Genomic DNA, 22,650 nt, shown 5'->3' with positions numbered 1-22,650 from the left:
TCTTCTTCTTCTTCTTCTTCTTCTTCTTCTTCTTCTTCTTCTTCTTCTGGGTCTCCGTCCAGCCTCGGACCTGGGGGTCATTCATAGGTATAGCCCGTGCCTTGCACCGTGGTGACAGAGGAGTGCTTCTGAACGTGTATAAATAGCCTATGACCGTGGTGGCAAAGGTTCGCCACCACTGGCCTATGACATTCACAAGGTTAAAGTGGACTCCACTGGACGTTTGAGTGTGAGAGCAGGCACGAAGTTCCTTTCCGTCCCCACCGAGTGACCACCAGAAGCCGTTGAGGAAAAGGCTCTGGCACCCGGGAATATGAATTTTCTTGTGCCCAGAACCTCTCCTTTTAGACACAGTTCCCGGGGGGGGGGGGGTGACTGAGGCCCGGAACCAGGAGTTGGGAGAGCCCAGCAGGATCTTCCATGTCCATCTTTCGTGTCCTTTTCCTCTCTGATGATGCTGCAAAACAAACCGCGGTGCTGCTGCTATGAGGAGATGTGTGTGAGCACATGAAGGGGTTTCCGGGTGCAGAATCAGGCTTCTCACGTGAGCCCAACATTTATGAAGCTTTTGCTGCTGGAAAACGTCCAAGTCCAGAAGCACCTTAAAGGCTTTTTGCAGGTAGCGGCTTTTGTGAATCTGCAGCTCTGTTATCTCCACATCTGCGTTCCCCACCTCCACACCCACCTGCATCTTGCAGGGTGCCTCCTCCTCCTGGCTGCCCCAGGCTGTTCTCGGCAACACCCCTCCCTCCCTCCTTTTGATCCAGCCAGTGGGCAGGTGGATCTTTGTTCTCATTTGTAGCGGAGAAAGTGAGTTTGGACTCACAAAAGCTTCCACTCTGGGAAACGCTGGTGGTCTTTAAAGCGCCCCTGGAGCCGGGTTCGGTTCCGCCTGGCTTGGGCAGAGGCCCTCTTTCTCTGGTGCAGCTTCTGGCAGATGAGGAGCCGTAAACGTGCCTTTTTTCATAACTTTGCCAAAGTTCCCTTTTTTGCCAATAATTGCTATTTAAAAGATGGCAATAATTGCTATTGAAAAGATAATCAGAATGTCCATTTGCATCATGCTGATTCCTCTTTATAAACCTTTATAAACCCTTAGGGAGCAGCAGTGGCGTAGTGGCTAAGAGCAGTGGCTAAGAGCAGGTGCACTCTGATCTGGAGGAACCAGGTTTGATTCACAGCTCTGCCGATTGAGTTGTGGAGGCTTATCTGGGAAATTCAGATTAGCCTGTGCACTCCCACACACGCCAGCTGGGTGACCTTGGGCTAGTCACAGCTTCTTGGAGCTCTCTCAGCCCCACCCACCTCACAGGGTGTTTGTTGTGAGGGGGGGAGGGAAAGGAGATTGTCAGCCCCTTTGAGTCTCCTGCAGGAGAGAAAGGGGGATATAAATCCAAACTCCTCCTCCTCCTCCTCCTCCTCCTCCTCCTCCTCCTCCTCCTCCTCCTCCTCCTCCTCCTCCTCCTCCTCCTCCTCCTCCTCCTCCTCCTCCTCCTCCTCCTCCTTCTTCTTCTTCTTCTTCTTCTTCTTCTTCTTCTTCTTCTTCTTCTTCTTCTTCTTCTTCTTCTTCTTCTTCTTCTTCTTCTTCTTCTTCTTCTTCTTCTTCTTCTTCTTCTTCTTCTTCTTCTTCTTCTTCTTCTTCTTCTTCGCCAAGGGATACTGAACTAGTGGTGTTTGTGAGAACATTTTTCCTGTCCCCCTCATATTTGTGATACTTTGTAAAGTCTTTGGGCAGCAGTTTAGAGCAGTGGATAGCCAACGGCTGGTCAGGCTTCAAGAGAGACTCACCATTTTCTTGGAGGTCGGTCACAAGAACATCAGGGTGAACATTTGGGGGGAGGTCGCCTTTGCATCAAGGGGGAAGTGGCCCCAACTGGGGTCTGTCCCTTTGGAATAATGTGCGTGTATAAATATGAGACATGGAAAATAAAACCTGAATTGTTCCAGTGTCAATGATGTGAGATTCGTGCATTTTATACCAGCAAGAGGAAAGTGGAGTGGAGTTACTTTGCAAATAGCCCCCAGGAAGCGGGTCCTACATCAGAGAAGTTGGACAGCCATTAGACCTGTGGTGGCGAACCTTTGGCACTCCAGATGTTATGGACTACAATTCCCATCAGCCCCTACCAGCATGGCCAATTGGCCACGCTGGCAGGGGCTGATGGGAATTGTGGTCCATAACAACAGGAGTGCCAAAGGTTCACCACCACTGCATTAGACGAACACAGAGCGCTTAGGGAAGGCGCACAAAGGCATCCATCCATTACAGGCTCCACATGACCCTTCTGTCACCGGCAGTGATGCAGCCCACTTAGGGGGAGGAGCAACATTGTGGGAGGGGCCCTATCGGTGAAGCACCCAGGGAGTTGCCTGCGGCCCCTGCCCCCACCTCCAGACCAGCAGGGTCTCCTTTGACTGACTGCTCTTTTCCATCAGCTGCCACCTTGAGTGAGATGCCAGGATTGCAGCCTGTGACCTTCTGCATGCAAAGTGGGTTCTTGACCAGTGGCCCCTTGCTGACCCCACGATGGTGGCCCCTTGCTGACCCCACATATCGGCCAAGGGAGGGAGAGCTTCCTTGTCCCTGGCCCGGGATTGCCCCTGCTGCACGGGGGTTTGAGTCCCTTGCCGTCTTTCTCTGGGTTAGAAAATCCTCCTGAAACTGAGGCACACTCTCACCGTATGTGACGTTCAAGTATGCACAGTCAGCCAACCGCAAGTTACGCAACAAGGTTGCATAACCCTGAATGCCTCTGTAACCAACCAGTCCCACTCCACACACATGGTGTTTCCAGGGTGTTCCCAGGCGTGGCCGTCACCGCTTGGTGACCTTCGGAGGACGACTCCCAGAGTATCGAGAAGACCTTTGTTCTCCTGGCTGTGGTAGGAGGAATGCCCTGATGGCTCTACTTGGGTAACTGGGGACTCTGCATGCCACAGAGGGCAGCTTCACACCTGCAGTCCCCTCCATCACTAGAAGGGGATGACAGCTGAGCAGCTGCGGCTGAACTCTGGCTACGCTGCGCTGGCCTTTGGTGGCCCAGGTGCAGCCACTCATCTGCCCCAACGTCCATCACACATTCTACTGTTCAAAACACTGCTTCCAGAACACTCACTAGACTGCCAGGAGTCACAAGGTGGTCTTGAAAACACTCTTATTTTCCATTTGTCCACAGTGGATGTCTTGAGGCCTCCACGCTCTTTTAACAGTTGGGTAGAGGGCGTAGGAGGTTAAGAGCTCGTGTCTCTAATCTGGAGGAACCGGGTTTGATTCCCCGCTCTGCCGCCTGAGCTGTGGAGGCTTCTCTGGGGAATTCAGATCAGCCTGTGCACTCCCACACACGCCAGCTGGGTAACCTTGGGCTAGTCACAGCTTCTCGGAGCTCTCTCAGCCCCACCCACCCCACAGGGTGTTTGTTGTGAGGGGGGAAGGGCAAGGAGATTGTCAGCCCCTTTGAGTCTCCTGCAGGAGAGAAAGGGAGGATATAAATCCAAACTCTTCTTCTTCTATATAAATATAACCAATAGATAGATAGAGAGAGAGAGAGAGAGATGATAGATAGATAGATAGATAGAGAGAGAGAGAGAGAGAGAGATCCCAGTGGCAGAGGACACGAAATAGGGCCGTTTGGCCTACTCACTTCCCATAACTCCAAGTCATCCTCCTCCAGAGCACCCTTCAGTATTTGAAAATAGCAAACATTTTGGGGGATTTTGTGCTGTTCTCATTGGGCTGGGACGAGGGTCGCTTGCAGACTGGGACCACGGAGGGGCAAGTCAAACACGGCAGAGAAAGTTCATCTCCGGGCTGGACAAGAGTTTCCATTTTTAAAATGACTGTTTCTTTATAGTTTTTTCCCCCTGCCTTCTTTCTCATTCTTTCTTTTGCTGCTTTATCATTGGCTTGAATTTTGCCACTCTGAGCTGGAACCGTGAGCAGGTCTGATGATGTCGTATGTGGCTGATGCCCAAAGAACTCAGTTGCAGCGGGAATTCCATACTGCTACGTGACGTTGAGCTGTAATTTCCTAAACAGTGGCGTAGGAGTGTTAAGAGCTCATGTATCTAATCTGGAGGAACCGGGTTTGATTCCCCGCTCTGCCGCCTGAGCTGTGGAGGCTTATCTGGGGAATTCAGATTAGCCTGGGCACTCCCACACATGCCAACTGGGTGACCTTGGGCTAGTCACAACTTCTCGGAGCTCTCTCAGCCCCACCCACCTCATAGGGTGTTTGTTGTGAGGGGGGAAGGGCAAGGAGATTGTCAGCCCCTTTGAGTCTCCTGCAGGAGAGAAAGGGGGGGGGGGGGTGGGGGGGGGGGGGGGTGGGGGGGGGGGAGGGGGGGGGGGGGGGGGGGGGGGGGGGGGGGGGGGGGGGGGGGGGGGGGGGTGGGGGGGGTGGGTCTTCTTCTTCTTCTTCTTCTTCTTCTTCTTCTTCTTCTTCTTCTTGTCTGATGGTTTTGCCTTCTGCACTGGTAATTCTTCGTATGTTAGTATTTTCTTGAGAGTTCTTATGAACTTTTCAACTTCTCCATTGGCCTGGGACCAATGAGGCATTATTTTACTATGATGAAACCCAAGTTATGCAAAAAAGTATGCACAGAGTGTACTGTGTAACGGTGGCTCATTATTCCTTCTCACCACCTTTGGTATTCCAGAAATGGGGAAAAAAAGAGTATGTCCAGTGAGGCTGTGACAGGCAATGCTGATGTAGTAGTGACCACTTCCACAACAGGAAATCTGGAATAGTCATCCTTGACCACAGGCAAATGTGAGCCAGAGGGGAGGTCATCAAAGCCCTCACTGGCTCTGCCCAAGGCTGGGAAGGCAACGTGGTCTTTTTTAGGGGTGGGATTGTGTGGTCCTGCACTGCGGCTTCACAAGAGTTGTGTGTTCAACTTCCAAGTCCCCAGTGCCCTAATTCCCTCCCCTTTGCTTCTTATGGGTCCCTAACACCGCCGGGACCCATTATTCTCTCTTTATTTCTTTTTAGGAGGGTCATGTAAGGGTTTCGTGGGACGCTGCTCTGGGTTATAATTGCTGTTTATATTGTATTTATGTCTTTATATATGATGTTTTCATATATGATGTTTTATATTGTGCACCGCCCTGAGCCCTCTGGGGATAGGGCGGTATATTAAATCTAATAATAAAGTAAGTAAATAAATAAATAAGTCTACTGTTGGGAACCAGACCTCCTCCCACAGAAGTTGGCCAGTTTTCTCCAATTCTCGGTGTCCCTCCCTGCAGTCTGAGCCCACAGGCCGCAAAGCTCAACAGTCCAGGTTCTTTGTAGCAGCACATTTGTGTTGGTGACCGTCAGTCCCTGTCAAATCCCCCCTCCCCACTGACGTTAAGAGGGCCAGGTTGTCAAGGGGGAACTTGTCGGCCATCTGCAGAAAAGCCCCCTCCCCACCCCCACTCCTGTCCATTTTGGACTATGGCACAGACGTGCCGCAGACGAAGGCGTTTGCTTCTGGCTTCTCAAACCATCTGTGGTGTTCTGGTTTTGGCAGCGGTGTGAGATCTATTTTTAAAAGAACAGGGTCTACTGCAAATTTGGCAGCCCCGTGAGTCATTGGAGCCAGAGCGCAGGGCTGCCCTCACCAGGATGACACATCACTGTGGAATCAGAGAAGTCGAAGGGGCCAGCACCGGGCAGGCTCAGGCTAGCGTATCCCAGACAAGTGTTTATGCAGCTGCTGCTTGAAGGCTGCCAGAGAGCGGTCGTCCCCCACCTCCCCAGGCAACTGACTCCTCTGCTGAACTACTCTCACTCGTGTCCAGTTGGAACCTTTCTGCCCATAATTTACACCATTATTGTGAATCCTCTCAGCAGTGGCGTAGGAGGTTAAGAGCTCGTGTATCTAATCTGGAGGAACCGGGTTTGATTCCCAGCTCTGCCACCTGAGCTGTGGAGGCTTATCTGGGGAATTCAGATTAGCCTGGGCACTCCCACACACGCCAGCTGGGTGACCTTGGGCTAGTCACAGCTTCTCGGAGCTCTCTCGGCCCCACCTACCTCACAGGGTGTTTGTTGTGAGGGGGGAAGGGCAAGGAGATTGTCAGCCCCTTTGAGTCTCCTGCAGGAGAGAAAGGGGGGATATAAATCCAAACTCCTCCTCCTCCTCCTCCTCCTCCTCCTTGGGGTGGGGGGGGGGGGGGGTGGGGGGGGGGGGGGGGGGGGGGGGGGGGGGGGGGGGGGGGGGGGGGGGGGGGGGGGGGGGGGGGGGGGGGGGGGGGGGGTCTTCTTCTTCTTCTTCTTCTTCTTCTTCTTCTTCTTCTTCCCACTGCCAACAGGAACCACTCCGTGCCCTCCTCTAAGTGGCAGCCCTTCAAATACTTAGAGAGCTATCATGCCCCCCCCCAATCTCTTCTTCATACTGCTCATACTTCTTCAATCTCCTTCATACTGAACACCCCAAGTCTTTCCTTGTGGAAGCTGGTCTCCAGGTCTCTGATCATCCTCATTGCTGCCCTCTGCACATGCTCCATTCTATCCATGTCCAGAACTGCACCCAGCACTCCAGGTGTGACCTGGTCCCAGTCTCCCACGACGTTCCTGTTGTGTTGTCCCTCACAAGGATCACGGAAGGAGAGCACCCCTGACTAGTGCACACAAGGTTTTCCCAGATCACATTTTCAAAAATCGAAGCAGCAGAAGAGATGCCAGAACTCAGTCCCAAGCCCAGTGTGAGTGGTGAACGTGGTGATGGGCCAGGATTGTGGGTGAAGTTCCAGCTGTGAATATCCAGCACTAAATCGTGGTCAGATTCAACTGTGCTCACCATTTTTTGTGCTTTTGGTTTCTGACTTGGGACGGTGCGTGGCTGTGTGTGTGATGGACAGACTGCTGCAAATTGGCTCAACTTCCTTCAGTTGGACAGACGTAAGCAGGAGGAGACTGTCCCCTGCACTAATAGCGTGATATGCGTGTCTCTGTTTGCATGAGCGGTGTCTGAGAACCGCGGGAGTGTCAGGTCTGGTATTTGCTGTCTGTGGCTTTATTTGCATTTTTGCCTCCCTGTTGCCACCAGCCCTATCAATCACCTCCACGTGTTCTCCCTGCTTCTGTTTGGCCTGGCAAAATGTAGACACCCCAGAACGGATGTTCTTTTGAGGAGGGGGGAATACTTTGTTAGCACCACGTTGGCTTTGCTGTGATTATCCCCCCATTCAAGCAGCCCAAATACCCTCCTTGCTCTCCTTCAGCAGAGCACAGCAGAGGAGCTCGCTTTTGGATGCCCCAGCCCCTTTCCAGAGTCCAGAGCAGTTCCTGCTGCTGCCCTTTGGATCCATGGATGGTTCCCCTGAGGTTTGTAGGGGGTGGGTGGCGGTGGGAATCAGGGGCATGGCCACAGCAGCCACAGCCTGGTTTGAGGAAGAAAGCAGTGGAAGGGCGGGAGGCCGCATGCCAGCCCTTGCTCGTGAGGAGCTCAGAGACCGGCTGCAGCTAGTTTCTGTACGCCCATCCAGTGCGTTGCCAGAGTCAGACGCTGCAGCCATCCAGACATGTGCGGCTCCTCCCCTGTAATCAGGGCTGGGTACCTTGATGCAGCAGAAACCGAGAAGGGACTGACCTAGGCTGGCCGCACCCAGCCCTGAGGAGGACCAGCCCCACATTCCAGCACCCCAGGGCCACCCAAAGCACGCGCCAGGCGGCAGGGTGGGCGGGCGGGCGGGCCAGCCAGGGGCTTCTCGGGCTATGGGCAAGGCCTGGCCCCACGAGCTCCACTGAGACACAGGGGCTGGCCGAATACTCTGCTGCTGGGCTCCGTTGTCCCCCGCCAGCCAGTGCTGCTGCAGTCTCCCTGCTGCTGCCCCCAGAGCCCTGCTCACTGGCTGCCCCATAGCTCCAGTCAGGGCCAGGGGTAGGCCAGGGGGCAGAGAGAGAGAGGTGCCTTCGGGTTGGGTTCCAGAGGAGGAGAACAAATGGGGGTGGGTGGGTGGGGGAAGTGGGTCTCCTCTTGAGAAAAAGGGGCCCACGCTTTCCCAACTGAACTCCATGCAGCCCTCGTTCTGGGACTGCCGGTCACTTGAGGTGGACTCAGGGGCCGGTGGGACGGGGCAGGGAGCGCAGACGAGCCCTGGGGAAAAGGCCGGGGCAGGTTTTAGCGGGGAAGCTGGGCAGGGGGGGAGGGAGACACAAGAAGGTCGACCATTTGCAAATGCGGTTGAGCACGTCAGAAAGAACTGGAGGTTGGGGGCCAGGAAGGTTGGATGGGCGAGGGGGGGGAGGCTCCAGCCAAGCAGAGAGGAGGGCCTGCAGTGCCCTGAAAGTGGCCTGTCGGGCACTGGGCGGGCCTCCCTCGGACGCCTCGAGGGCATCACCAGTGCCGCCTGCCACCCGCTGCGTGTGGTGGGGAGAAGGGTGGGTGGCTGGGCAGGTTCTGGGGGGCCGAGCGACGCAGCCTGCCCTCCGCGAGTGGGCTGTGCCACCCTGCAAAGCCCGGAGCCCTGCCGGGGCCTGATGACCAGCCGGCTGGGAATGTTCTTGCCCAACGGGCCGCGGATCCTCTTTGGGGTCAGGTGTGTGTGTGTGTGTGTGTGTGTGTGTGTGTGTGTGTGTGTGTGTGTGAGAGAGAGAGAGAGAGAGAGAGAGTGATTCAGGCAACCTCTCCAGGGGCTGGCGGGGGAGGAGGTCTGCTGGAAGCCCCGCTGACCGGGATATTTGTAGGGTGAGTGTCCTTTGCATGGGAACGATGTGCCGTGGGCTATTTTTGGCTCTCCAGGCCTGGACCAGGGCCCAGACAGAAACAGCAGCTGCTGGCCGGGCCAGCCATTCATTCCTGCTTCCGTTCACACAAAGATGCGGCAGGCAGGGAAAGTCTCAGGCCGTTTGGCCAGCTGGAGAGCAGCCCGCTACGCGCATCCCACAACTCCCCCGGGCTTCCACCCCTCCTGCCCTGCTCCTCCCACTGAGATAGGACGCCCCTTGTGGCTGGGGCCGACCCCCAGGCACCTGAAAGTGCCTTCACACTTTGGGCTGGGAGCGTGGCCTTCAGGAGGGTGGGGAGGAAGTCCTGAGGACCTCCAGTCAAGCTGGGTTCGCTGGGGGCCCAGTCTGGGAAATAGGGAGCGGGCGGTGGTTCCGTGGCTCCGTGGCTGAGCATCTCTGTGGCACACAGAAGAGCCCAAGCGCAGTTCCTGGCAGCAGCATTTCAAAAGGACATGTCAGAGCTGGAAAAAGCCCAGAAGGGGCAATAAATATGGGGGGGGGGAAATTGGAGCACCTTCCCTATCAGGAAGAGACCAAGTGTCTGGGACGCTGGAATGTAGAAAAGAGGTGACCAGCAGGGGACGGGGAAGGAAGCCAGATCTCCTCAGATCTTGGAAGCGAAGTGAGGTCAGAACATGGAAGGGAGGAAGGCTCTGCAGAGGAAGGTGATGGCAAACCAGCCCCATTTTTCTCTCACCCTTAAGGCCCCTGGCTGGGATCTCCAGAGGCCCCCTGCAACCGGACACATGCAAGGGAGGACATGATGGGAGGTTTGTAAAATTATCCACCGGGTAGAGAAAGTGGGCAGAAGGAGCTTGGCCTTCCCCTCCTGTCATGTTAGGACTCTTGGGCACCCCATGGAGACAACAGACAGAAAGGAACACTTCTTTACCCAAGGAGGGATCAAAAGGTGGCATCTGCTTGCCAGAGGGTGTGGTGACGGCCACCGGCAGAGGCAGCCTCAAAAGGGGATGAGGCGGATCCACAGAGGAGAGGGCTGGTGGGCGGCTACTGGCCAGAGTGACCCCGTGGAATCTGCATATCCAGAGGGGCAGAATCCCTGTACCAGGAGGCAACGTCGTCTTGGCCTCTGCGCCATTTATTTAGCCCTCCAAATGACCCTGATCCAGCAGGACTCCTCTGGAGATCTTTCGAGCAGGAGCAGGTAAAGGTGAAGGGCTTTCTCTACCCGAGACACAGGACACTCAGAGCAGACTGAGTTTAATGGGTGGGGGAGCGGCAAGGCAGCGCGGGGGGGGGGGGGGAAAGGGTCTGGTTAATGAAGAGAGGGCTCCTGCCTCTTGACAGTCACATGACAGGAGGTTACCCTCTGGGCATGGGCACAACACCACTCTATGACTCTTAAGGGACCCCAACAAACCCTGGTCACCCACACCCTCATTCAGTTCACCTCAAGTCCTGCCAAGGGGAGGCCCAGCACGGCCCCTTCTGCGAGGCTCCCAGCAGAGGCGACTGGGTTCGTGGGGCCGGGGGAGGGGGGGGGGTCAGGGGAAAACCTTTCTCAACAACTGATGTCTGCTTTTTTTGTTGTGGAGACAGCTGGCTTGCAACCCCTCTGCACGTGTGCTGAGTCACGGCTACACCAGCAGAAGCCGACCATCTCAGGGGGAGGGCAGGGGGAGGGGGTGGGGTGTCATTCGCCGCGTAATTTCTGACTCCTGGATTTTAATAGAAAACAGTCACGGAAGACACGCAAATGTTCCCATACAAACCCTTTGGGAGGAAGGCTGCTGTCTCCAGAGCAACCACTGGGCAGGGCAGCAGGAGGGAGGTGGGGATACCTTGCCTAGGGGGGCTCCTTCCCTCCCCTTTGCACCCCCACCCCCACGTACTCATCCCTGCAGGGAAGCAAGAGGGCAGGGAGAGGAGGAGGGGCTCCTCTGCCGAAGAATGCGAGCAGCAGGAGCAGATTCCAATCCAACTCTCAAAGTTCATGAGGACTAGTGACCGCAGGGGAAATGATGAAGCCACAGACTGGACGACTTGCCATTCAGTCTTTCCGTTCTATCCTTTGTGTTTGTTTCTGTAAAGAGTGTGTGTGTGTGTGCGCGCGTGCACACCTGAGGTTCTATATGGCCCTCCAATGGAGGGCCAAGAACAGGGCTCCGAGGCCAATGCGATCTCATGCTGGCCTTTGGCACTGGGATCCAGAGGTAGACTGCCTCTGAACAGGAGGTTCCCTTTCGTCAGCAAGGGACCCTGGATAGCCCCCTCCTCCGTGAATCTGTCCAATTCCCTTTTAGAGCCACTCTGGGGTCACTACTACGTCCTCTGGCCGCAAATTCCACGCTCCCCCGTGCATGTTTCAATAAACTGGTACCAATCTCCCCCCCCCCCCCACAGTAAACTGTCTTCTACATGGGAAAGTCCCCAAAGTCTCCTCAGCCTTTCCTCATCCAGAATGTGCTCCAATCTCCAAATCTTCTTAGTTGCTCTTCTGTCCTTTTGCCAGCTCTGGAGTATCCTTTTTGCAAAAGTTGGGGAGGCCGGGACTGATCTTGCCTAAGCAGGAGTTGCTCCTCCACAGGCTCAGCAATTCCCTCCGTGATGACAAGTTCTACAAATTTGCCTGGGACAGACGTCGGGCTAACTGGCCAGTCACTCTTTGGCCTCCTTTTTACAAGTCAGTGTAGCATTTGTGTGTTGTGGGTTTTCCGGGTTGTTTGGCTGTGTTCCGTTTGCTGCTCTCCAGCCTTCTGGCCCAGCGGCTGAATCTGGTCACCGTCCAGTGCCGAGATCAGCACTCTCCCTTGGTTCACAGGTGTTTGCCACCTGGAGATGGTCAACAGAGCCATAAAGTGGAGGAAATGACAAACAGGTCAGGGGAGGCCTCTGCTGAGGAAGAAGAAGAAGAGTTTGGATTTCTATCCCCCCTTCCTCTCCTGCAGGAGACTCAAAGGGGCTGACAATCTCCTTGCCCTTCCCCCCTCACAACTAACACCCTGTGAGGTAGGTGGGGCTGAGAGAGCTCCGAGAAGCTGTGACTAGCCCAAGGTCACCCAGCTGGCGTGTGTGGGAGTGCACAGGCTAATCTGAATTCCCCAGATAAGCCTCCACAGCTCAGGCGGCAGAGCGGGGAATCAAACCTGGTTCCTCCAGATTAGATACACGAGCTCTTAACCTCCTGCGCCACTGCTGCTCCTGAAGGGCCGACTGCAGCAGGAAGCACAAGAACAGTCAACAGAAACTTCTCTAATGCACTTCCTGCTGGGTGGCTGGAAAGGGAGGGGGCGTTCCAAGGGGAAAGTCAGGGGCTCATTCTCTGCAGTTCTGGTGGCTGGTGGGCTCTCACTTGAACGAGAACTTCTTCCAGGAAATAATGTGGCAGCAATCCTGGAAAACGACCTACTGACAAACCAGAAGAACTCTGGGCTGGGTTGCAGCTGCCAGAGAAGCCCCCCTCCTCCCGCAGTTTCTCCAAGGGGGTGTGTGTGCCCCCCAGCCAGCAGGCCTTTCCTTCCAGCAGGGCCCCTTTCCCTCGGCGGCCACCTCTGCTCCCAGCCCTGACTGGAGGCCCCTTGAGTTTGGCCACCTGCGCTTCACAGCCCAGCCCGAGGCCCAGATCCTGGGGGAGACGGGTGGGCTGCTGCTGGGGGGGAGTCGGCTGGACCCACTCCCAGGAGGGCCTTTGGGAGGGCAAGGGAGCTCTTTTTCTGCCCAGGAGGAGGGCGAAGCTGAGGAAGCCGAGGGCTCGGTTGGGGGTCAGTCCGCTGGGCCGCGTGGGCTCCGCTTCTCCTTCCACCCCTCCCGCGTCTCGGCCTTTCTTGTAATTGGAGATGCCGGGCCTGGCGGCTTCCAGACGTGCAAAACACACGCGTCTTCTGGCTCGGTCCCCAGTCAAGAGGCGGGCCGGCTTCCGCCGCGCCCCGGGCAGTCCTCGCGCGTAACCGCCCCCCCCCCCGTGACTCGGCCTGATTCAGACGCTGCCCCGCCGCCGGGACTCTGGTCCGGCCGCCGCGGGGGCGGGCGGGCGGGCGGGCGGCGGGTGACTTCATCGGCGCTTCCTGGCTGGCGGCGGCGCATAAAAGGGCCAGGAGCCACCAGCCGCGGCAGCACAGCCCGCTCGCCGGCCCCGCTTCTCCTCCGTGCCTGTCCAGGGAGAGGATGATGCCGCCGCCGCCGCTACCCCGCCTGGCCCTGCTGCTGGCCGCCTTGGCCCTGGCCGCCGCCGTGCAGCCGCCCCCGCCCCCGCCGGACGCTTCCCGCCTGGCCCACCGCGCCGCCGACTTGGGCGCCCGCGTCTTCCGCGAGGTGGTCCGCCGCTCCCCGGATCGCAACGTGGTCTTCTCGCCCCACGGCGTGGCCTCCGCCCTGACCCTGCTGCAGGCGGCGGCGGCGGGAGAGACGCGGCGCCAGCTGGAGGCCGCCCTGGCCTTCGACCTGAGCGGTAAGGCGGTAAGGCGGGAGGGCGGGCCAGCCCCCCACCCCTTGGGGGTCTCTCGGGGGCACCGGGGAAGAGGGCGAAGCTGCCGGGAGGGTCCCTGGCGCCCCCCAGACCTGCCTTCCAAGTTCCAGCCTCCGGCTTCCAGCTTTGGCGGGCGGTTTCCGGCGGTGATCCCTCCTCTCCCCACAACCCAATTGATGATGAGGTTTACGTCGGATGAAGAACTGAGCGGTGAAGGGAGGGGGGCGTGGGAGAGGGGCGCGCCGTCGGTGTTCTTTGGCCTGTTTGGATCGCTCTGCCCGTACCTTTGTCGAGGCTTTGGGGGGCATCGCAGGACAGACACGCGTCTTGTTTTTAAAAAAGCGCATTGAAGACTTCTGAAGGGGGAGCGGTCAAGACCGCTGCTGCCCAACCCCCCCCCCCCCCGTGGCTACTCCTGGGCGTGGAGGCAGGGGTTGCAGAGGTGCCAGTAATCACCCTGGGGACCGACCCCCCAACACCCAAGCTGCCTCCTGCTGAGCCCCGTCCCCTGGGTGCGCCCCCCCATCAGGGTGAGTCTGGAGTGACTCTGCCGTGCCTGGAGGTGGCTCTCCGGGGGTTTGAGGCCGAGGGCTTTCCCAAAGGAGGATATGCAACCGGGGGTCGAACTCAAGACCACCTGAGCAGCCTGGTGCCCTCTGACCCCTGCTGGACTTGTCTTGGGCTTGCAGAGCCTGCGGCCTCCTCTGTCCATCTTGGCCTCCTCCGACTCTATTTCTGGCGCCCTTTCCTATTGCGTTCCTCCTCCTCTTCCTCCTCCTGCAGAGCTCTGAGCAGGAGTCCACCTCATGCCTGTGATCCTTGCAAGGCCCCCCCAAGGATAGTGACGGCGACTGCCCCCCCCAGGGCGCCCAGAGCGTAGCAGGGTCAGTGGGCATTCGGACCTGGTGCTCCCCAGCCCTTGGCCAGCAGCCACTGACCCTCCTCACACCCACTGGGTCAGATGCCCTTCTGGCTCTCAGGCTGACTTGCCTGGTGGTGGCGCTGTCCCGTGAAAGCCCCCTTGCTTCTGGCGATGGCCCTCCCTCTCCCCCACTCCCCCCCCCCACATGGAGCTTCTGTCCCCGCGTTTCGCATCCAAGGCTTTTCCCTCCTCCTTGCAGAGAAGTGGGTCCCCAGAGCCCTGCGCTGGCTGCAGAAGGCGCTGACAGACCCCGGCAACCAAGACCTGGTGGGGATGGCGGACGCCCTCTTTGTGCAGCGGGACCTGCCCCTGACCCCCGGGTTCCTGCCCAGGTTCTACCAGGTGTTCCGCCAGATGGTCAAGCAGGTGGACTTCACGGAGAGCGAGCGGGCACGCCACATCATCAACGACTGGGTGCAGCAGCACACGGAAGGTGGGCTGTGGGACCCGGAACATGGGGGGTAGGTGGGGTCAGGGCGGAGTAGGAGTGGGTGGTCCAGTCATAGGGCCTTGATTGCTTCAGGGGAGATGGAGGAGCCTCCTTGAGCAGAGTGGGGGTGGGGAGGGGAGGGGGAGTCAGGGGCTTGGCTAGTTGGCTGGAGTGGGAAATCCACCTGGGCGTCCAGACGAGGAGGAATTGAACCCCCGAAGCTCCCGTGTGCTGAGCCAGACCCCCCTCAGTCCACCCAAGTCAACACTGTCCACACAGGTGGGCAGCGGATCTCCAGGGCAGGGGCGTAACGAGGCAGCCCTGGGCAAACTGTAGCCCTGGGCAAAACCTGAGTTGGATGCCCCCCCCCCCCCAGGCGGCCACTCCACCACGACCAAATTTTTTTTGCACCAGGACATTGGTGCCTGCAGGGGGCGCATTTTTGGATGTATCGGCACCAAAATTTCAGGGTATCATCTGGAAACTGTCCTTATGGTACCCCCAAAGTTTGGTGCAGTTTGGTTTAGGGGGCCCAAAGTTATGTACCCTCAAAGGGGGTGCCCCATCCCCCATTCTTTGCTAAGGAGATGGGGCTACCCTTTTGAGGGTCCATAACTTTGGACCCCCTAAACCAAACTGCACCAAACCTTGGGGGTGCCATCATGACAGTCTCCAGATGATACCCTGAAATTTTGGTGCTGATACGTCCAAGAATGTTCTCCCTGCAAGAACATCCCAAAATTTGCCCAAGAATCTTTGTTCTGCATTGAGTTTTCTGCATTGCTGTCAATGGGGGTTGCAGGCTGGGGGGGCACATTTCTGAAGGCACAGTCTCAAAACTTTCAGGGTCTCATAAGGAGACTTCCCTAATGATACTCCCCCAGGTTTGGTGCAGTTTGGTTTAGGGGGCCCAAAGTTATGGACCCTCAAAACTGTAGCCCCCATCTCCTATTAGCTCCCATTGGAAACAATGGGGGATAGGGGCACCCCCTTTGGGAGTCCATAACTTTGGACTCCCTGAACCAAACCTCACCAAACCTGGGGGGTATCATAAGGACAGTCTCCTGATGATACGCTGAAATTTTGGTGCCACTAGCCTAAAAACTGCGCCCCCTGCAGGCCAAAAATGGAAAACCACTAAAATACCCAAAAACGAACCCAGCATTTTGATGCCCCCCACAAGGTGATGCCCTGGGCAGCTGCCCACCTTGCCCAATGGGCATTACGCCAGTGCTCCAGGGCCTCAGGTAGCGGATCTTCTCAGCCCCTGCCTCCTGATGCTGCTGGGGCTTGAACCCTTCTGTGGGCCAAGGAGAGCCTCTTGTGTTCAGCCTCAGCCTTCTCCCCAACTGGTGGCTGGTTGGGGCTCCATGAGCCGGAACCAGAAGGGCTCAATTCCCAGACTCCTGCACTGGGGGGGCGGGGGGGAGGTTTCCTGGGAAGCGGGCAACATGTCATGGGCCCCCCAGGAAGGGGGCCGGGAGCCCTGAGCTGTGTGTTACCATGACTGCATTTCCCGTTGCAGGGATGATCCAGGACTTCCTACAGGAAGGGACCCTGGACGAGATGACCCGGCTGGTGCTGGTCAATGCCGTCCATTTCAAGGGCCGCTGGAGGACGCCATTCCCAGAGGCCGCCACCCGGCAGCGCCTCTTCCACAAGCTGGACGGGAGCTCCGTTTCTGTGCCCATGATGGAGCAGACTGGCAAATTCTGCTACGGTGAGTGGCGGCCCACACTGACTGGGGTGTGTGTGTGTGTCAGGGCTCATGATGAGCTTCATTGAAGGTGTCAGTCATGGGTGTTTGTCCCAACCAGCGCTGGCACCTCTGGGCTTCTGGAGCAACAGACCGGGCTCCCTGTAGATCCCTCCAGGCGAGCCACAGAGTCAGAGGCCCCTTCCACACCCGCAAAATAATGCGTTTTCAAACCACTTTCACAACTGTTTGCAAGTGGATTTTGCTATTCTGCACAGCTTCAAAGAGCACTGAAAGCAGTTTGAAAGTGCATTATTCTGCATGTGCGGAATGAGCCTCAGAGTGTGGTCCACTTGGCTTCTGGCCGGGTCTCACCCCTCCGTTTCTCCCAGGTGAATTCTCCACCCCGGACCAAGTGGAGTACGACGTCCTCGAACTGCCGTATCACGGGGAGACTCTGAGCATGTTCATCGTTGCCCCTTTCGAGAACGCCCCCCTGTCCGCCCTGACGGCTGCCCTCGATGCCCGGCTGGTGGCTGGCTGGAAGAGCAGTTTGCTGTGTGCCACCCGACTCCTGGTGCTGCCCAAGTAGGTGACTCAGAGCCCCCGTCTGCCCAGCCCTGCATGTGCCCATGGAAGGGGACTCCTCTGGGCTGGGGCTCGTGCCGTGTGCTGTGGCCCCCCGGGAGCCATCTCTGACCTCCCCCCCTCCACAGATTCACCCTGGAAACTGAATGCGACCTGCGGGAGCCGCTGCAGGCCCTGGGCCTGGGGGCCATGTTTGACGCCCAATCCGCCGACTTCAGCAGGCTCTCAGGTGAGTCTCCCAGGAAAAGCCTCTCCAAAGTCAGCGGATGCCTGACTGATTTGAGAGGCACTGGCCTGGGTCGGGGGGCAGGGCAGGGGGGGTTTCTCCTTTCCAGGGATTGCCCCCCAAGTCAAAGAGGAGGGGGCCCAAGAGAGGGGCCTTTCCCCGCCCCCTCCTGCCCAGGCAGGCTCATCAGCTCCCTTCCTTTCCAGACCGAGAGTCACTCTTTGTGGCCCAGGCGCTGCAGAAGGTGAAGATCGACGTGAACGAGAGTGGGACGGAGGCGGCCTCTGCCACAGGTGGGTGCTGCAGAGGGTGGGGGGTGGGGGGTGGAAGGGAAGCCCCCCAGCTTCAGAGTGGTCCTTCTCTGTCTTTCAGTCTCAGGTGGCTTTGAAACCCAGCCGATGAATTATGGGATGCCATTTTTGGCACCTTCGTGCCCGTGTTCCTCTGAGGGTTTTGAAGGAATGGTGTTTCTTAACAGTCGGGTTATCCAGCAACTGGAGTTGGCCACCCTTACATCCTTAGTGGGTTCCCTTTCAGATCAGTGATGAAATAGTTCCTCAGAGGGTTACGCCCCAAAGCTAAGCCATGTCCTTGTCAGCCAAGGCGAGGCGTTTAGGGGGCTCCGAGCCGAGTCCCCAGCGGCAGAGCCTTTCCTACGCTTCCAAAGATCTTCTGTTACTGCCTCTCGCTGTGTCCCGCCTCAGGCTGCTCCAGGGAACACGCCTAAGGACTCTCTCTTCTCCCTGGTGACCCCAAAGTGTCACAACCGGCCCCTGGGGAAAAGGCCTCCTTTCAGTCTCATTCCCTGGGGGGGGGCGGGGGGGTGTCTTTTGGGCCTTGCGATTCGTTGCATCCCTCCCAGTGACTCAGCAACACAGTGGTGCTTCAGTTAAAGCAGTGATGGCGAACCTTTTTGAGACCGAGTGCCCAAATTGCAACCCGAACCCCACTTATTTATCGCAAAGTGCCAACCCGGCCATTTAACCTAAATGCTGAGGGTTTAGTTTAGAAAAAACGGTTGGCTCCCTCTTCCTCCTCCCCACCCGCTCGAGCAGGGGCCAGCCTGCTCTAGCCTCCAGCAAGTCCCATGTGCACCGCTCTGTGCCTCTCTAGCATCTCTGCCTCCTCTGCGCCCCCCCCCCCTCGGGCAGCAGCCACCTGGAGCACAGGCACCAGGCCCGCCAGCTGAGTCCTCCCTGCTCACCACGATGTGCGCATGTCGTACTCAGTGGCCCGGGCCAGCCTAGATGTGTGTGTGTGTGTGTGTGTGATATTTTCCGCCCCCCACATGACAAACTCTGTGTTCACGTGCCCACAGAGAGGGCTCCGAGTGCCACCTCTGGCACCCGTGCCATAGGTTCGCCATCGCTGAGTTAAAGCTTCCGCAGTCTCTGGAAAGGCCCCTCTCTTTTATCTCCCTGCTCCAGCTGCTGTGATCTATGCCCGGATGGCCCCGCTGGAGCTTGTGATGGACAAGCCCTTCCTGTTCGTGGTGCAACACAATCCGACTGGTAAGAGCCTGGACATGCTTGGGTGTTTCTCCCTCCAGGGACACAAAGGCCCCTTCCGCACACGCAAAATAATGCGTTTTCAAACCACAACTGTTTGCAAGTGGATTTTGCCATTCCGCACAGCTTCAAAGAGCACTGAAAGCAGTTTGAAAGTGCATTGTTCTGCATGTGCGGAATGACCCATTGATTGCCAGTAGCTCCCCTGATTCTTCCTAGCTTTTCTGTGCCAAAGAATCTCTTCACTGATGCTTTGCTGGGGTGGGAATTGAACCCAGAACTAGCCTTCCAGCCCCTACGCATACCCCCATCCCTTGCCACAGATGAACGCAAGTAGGGCTTACTGTGAAACCGTGACCCCTCCCCATAACATTCCCTCAGGTGGATTTTGAATAGCCGGGCCGGGGGGGGGGGTGCTCTACCTCTTAGCAAAGCCAGTGAGGATGTCTTTGCTCCGAAGGGGGCCCATTTCTGACAAGATCTGGGAAACCTGCACGTGGGAGGGGGGGGGCAGCATGTGGCCGCTGAAGCCCAGGTCCTCTCTGGAGCACCCAACCAAGTGAGGGACTGAGTTGAAGAGCAGTGCAAACCTGCCTCCTCGTGGCTTGCGCTGGAACAACTCAGGCCTGGCTTATGCAGGTGGGGAAATGAGGAGGCAAAACAGAGACAGCGCCTACCCCTCCCGCTGGGTTTGCCATCCTGGTTTGCTCAATTCAGGGAGGGCAGAATACTGCGAAAGGCAGCCCCCCTTCCCTGTACTCTGAACTGGGCATGGGGGCGGGGGACAGGAATGAGTGTGTTTTGCTGTTTCTGTGACACGGGAGAGGTTTGCTGAGGTTCCTGGTGCACGATGCCTGAGCTCTCTCTTTGCCCTTTCTGGCCCTGCAGGTGCTATCCTTTTCATGGGGCAGGTGATGGAGCCGTGATGCCTGGTTGCCAGCCTGAACTGAGTCGTACTGGTGCTGGAGGGATCCCGCGCTCCCCTCTGCTGTCACATTTCTTTCCCCAAGAGACATGGTGCTAACTCTGCTGACAGGAGGGGGAGGCCCTTTGCCCTCTGGAGATCCGGAGCAGCCAGGAAGGGGGGGGGGTTCCTGCTGGACAGCCATTGGCTCTCTCAGAGGCTTCTGTTTTTGAGGAAGGGCCCAGCCAAGATGCCTCCACTGCCTGTTCCACCTCCACCAGAGCTGGGCGAGGAAGGCAGCTCGCCAGACCACAAAACTCTGCCCCCCTGGCCAGGATGCCTGCCGGCAGCAGGGGCACCCTGCGGAGGTCAAGAAACCCACTGATGCCTCACTTCTGCCTCTCGCTGGAGCGCCCTTTCTTCATAGGGAGTGTTTACAATAGAGGACAATTGCTTGTTTCTTCCCCTACTGAGTTGGAACAGGCCCCTTGAACATTTTGAACGAAGTGTGTTCTCATTGTGCACTACCAAGATGCAAATATGTGATGGGGCAATGAGATTTAATATATCTTACTGTAATTTGCACTTTATGAACATGTTAAGAACATAAGAAGGAGCCTGCTGGATCAGACCAGAGTCCATCTAGTCCAGCACTCTGCTACTCGCAGTGGCCCACCAGGTGCCTTTGGGAACTCACGTGCAGGAGGTGAAAGCAATGGCCTGCTGCTGCTGCTGCTCCCGAGCACCTGGTCTGCTAAGGCATTTGCAATTTGCAACATTTGCAAATGTTGTGGTGTGTATGTCTGTGTGATGGGTAGTTGGATGGAAGTACTTCCTCCTCCTTGTTTTGATGAAGCGCGACAAGGTCACCTGGGAACCATCACTTGAACTTTTGCTCAAGAAGCACAAGGACGGTGCTGCGAAAGATCCGTTCCTTCACCACAATTGGCGGCTGCGCTTTCCTTAGCCACTGAAGTCCAAGACTGCTTTGCCTGTAACTCCATTTGTGAAGCCTCTCCTCACCAGCACTGTGTTAGTGCAAACTCCACAAGGGACTGGAGTGCTGAGGACACAGCAGTGCCAACTGTCCACTGTCCTGGAGGGCGGCATCCTTCCACGTCGGCATCTCTGGTGCCAGGCGTTGCAACCTTCTTCACACTGACTTCTTCAGGTCACTTTGTCAACAGGTCAACTCAGAAATGTTGAGTGAATTCCTTTCCCTTTGGGGCATTTATCCAGAAATGGAAAAATGGTTATGGGAAAATGTTGGCAACACGTCTGATCCAGGCAAACATACTGCAGCCTTCTACGCCAGCTCAGGCACAGATGAGTTCCAATGATGGAGAAATGACTGACATGAGTAGCTAATAAATGGGTTTGCTTTTCACTGTTTTGAGTTAACTCTCAACTCAGTGTCAGCATTTCTGTGACACTGTAAGATGCTGACATTATTTCTCAGGGGGTTGCCTTGGGAGACCACCTCCATCTTTATTTCACTTTATTTCCCCAGTTTCTTGTTTTGGTTAGAGTGGCTGAGCTGATTTCTGTGCAAAAGGTGGTTTACTTTCGAATCAGCTGAGCTGCTACAGGGCGTCATGCCACATGCCGGACAGGAAAAGGCAGAGGCTGTAGTGAGATCCTTTGTAATTGCCTCTGCTTATCATGTGCAAAATGGTCTCTATACTGTGATATCAAACTTTCTACAATAGCCTAAAGTGCCTTTTGATTTTTGGAACACCTTGAGATAGTGAGCTCTGCTCTCTGTTGGATTGTTCTCTGTACAGACAATAAACCTCCTATATTTTCCTTATGGAGACTTCTTTATTTTCACCTGGACAAAAGGACAAACACCAATCTCAGTGATCCCCCCCCCCCCCCCGGAGTTTAGTGCCTGAGAGAAGATTTGAATACAGGTCTCCTCAGTCTAGCTGTTTAATAATGACACCCACGGCCACCTTTGCAGAGACTAAAGCCCAGACTCCTCGTCAAGGGATGCAGCTTCAAGGAGGTCCCTGCACCCCCCCCCCCTCCCGCAGCCTTTTGCCTGAGGCTTTCTCCTCTGCTCCTGAAGGGAGAGCAAATTCTACTGGGGTAGGGCTGTTTTTTCCTTTGGCACATCATATACAAAAACGGGCATGCACAGTGGTGGGATCCAAAAATTTTAGTAACCGGTTCCCATGGTGGTGGGATGCAAACAGTGGCGTAGCGCCAATGGGACTGGGCGGGGCACGAGGGGGGCGTGGGCGGGCATTCCGGGGGCGGGGCATTAATAATTTCTCTGTTACTGTAAAAAACTCTTGCTGTAAAAAACAGTTCCTAATTTCCAGCTGGTATCTTTCTGTCCATAATTTAAACTCATTCTAGCAAGCCCTATCGTCTGCTGCCAACAGAAACAACTACTTCTCCTCTAATTGACTGCCTGTCAAATACTTAATACTTTCAAATACTTAATTTTGTTTCTAGAGATCAAAAGAAGGAGACTTTCCTGAAACAAGGAACTTTACCATATTTCTAAAACATGTTTTTAAAACAGCCCAACAGGGAGAATTATCCCGTTTTCTACCTTCGCTAACCAGCCACATAAGAAACAACAACAGGACTTTATGATTTTGGGACCTAATGGAATTTCTAAGGGAAAAGCAGACCCAATTAGTAACCCCCCCTCGGCACACACAAATAATTGGTAACCCACTCTCGGGAACTGGTGAGAACCTGCTGGATCCCACCTCTGGGCGTGCGGGTGTGCCTGCTGCGTCCACCAGATCCTCTCCAGCGGTGTCCCAGGGGCTTCCCTGAACTCTCCGGAGGGCAGATCTGGGCTGGGGGCAGTTTGTTGCGGACTCCTGGGAGCCACCACGTGCATACAGACGCACACGTGTGTTTGCAGGCCTCGGCTGGTTGGGGGGCTCTGGGACCGGCAGAGGGTTTTCGGGAGGGTGCTCCCAGGTGCCGCCTCAAGCGCTCCCTGGCCCGCCAGCTGCTGCTGTCCCAACGGGAGTCGGCTTGAGGTCCACTGCATAGAAATGGGACCCCCCAATGCCAGTTCAGCGGCAAAATCTGCCCGGGAGGGAGGGGCAGTGTGGTTCAGCGGTTCAGGCTGGGAGACCCACGCAGCCCTTCCTTGGGCATGCCATACGGTCCCGTGGTGGCGAACCTTTGGCACTCCAGATGTTATGGACTACAATTCCCATCAGCCCCTTCCAGCATGGCCAATTGGCCATGGAAGTGATGCA

General features: G+C 56.5%; 2 protein-coding genes across 2 annotated transcripts; one reads left to right on the top strand and one right to left on the bottom strand.

The window, feature by feature from the left end:
- Positions 1–10,596: 10,596 nt before the first annotated feature.
- Positions 10,597–12,733, bottom strand: LOC125444446. The gene is made up of 3 exons (XM_048516856.1): positions 12,729–12,733; positions 11,884–12,649; positions 10,597–11,577 (listed from the first exon to the last, which is right to left on the bottom strand). Exons 1-2 carry the CDS (start codon positions 12,731–12,733, stop codon positions 11,986–11,988), a joined length of 669 nt encoding a protein of 222 aa, XP_048372813.1. The 3' UTR covers positions 10,597–11,577; positions 11,884–11,985.
- Positions 12,640–21,227, top strand: SERPINE1 (serpin family E member 1). Its single transcript, XM_048518101.1, has 8 exons — positions 12,640–13,125; positions 14,265–14,498; positions 16,021–16,215; positions 16,584–16,779; positions 16,908–17,008; positions 17,212–17,298; positions 18,433–18,516; positions 19,402–21,227. The coding sequence occupies exons 1-8, from the start codon at positions 12,843–12,845 to the stop codon at positions 19,437–19,439; spliced, it is 1,218 nt and encodes a 405-aa protein (XP_048374058.1). The 5' UTR covers positions 12,640–12,842; the 3' UTR covers positions 19,440–21,227.
- The last annotated feature ends 1,423 nt before the right edge of the window (positions 21,228–22,650 follow it).

The sequence above is a fragment of the Sphaerodactylus townsendi genome, linkage group LG15, assembly GCF_021028975.2.
Source record: "Sphaerodactylus townsendi isolate TG3544 linkage group LG15, MPM_Stown_v2.3, whole genome shotgun sequence".
NCBI classification, from domain to species: domain Eukaryota; kingdom Metazoa; phylum Chordata; class Lepidosauria; order Squamata; family Sphaerodactylidae; genus Sphaerodactylus; species Sphaerodactylus townsendi.
This window is presented reverse-complemented; position numbering and strand designations above follow the sequence as displayed.

Coding starts and splice junctions, on each gene's coding strand:
- SERPINE1 (XM_048518101.1), top strand. CDS start 12,843: ATGATGCCGCCGCCGCCGCTACCCCGCCTGGCCCTGCTGCTGGCCGCC. Junction 13,126..14,264: donor CCTGGCCTTCGACCTGAGCG/GTAAGGCGGTAA, acceptor TCCTCCTTGCAG/AGAAGTGGGTCCCCAGAGCC. Junction 14,499..16,020: donor GGTGCAGCAGCACACGGAAG/GTGGGCTGTGGG, acceptor TTCCCGTTGCAG/GGATGATCCAGGACTTCCTA.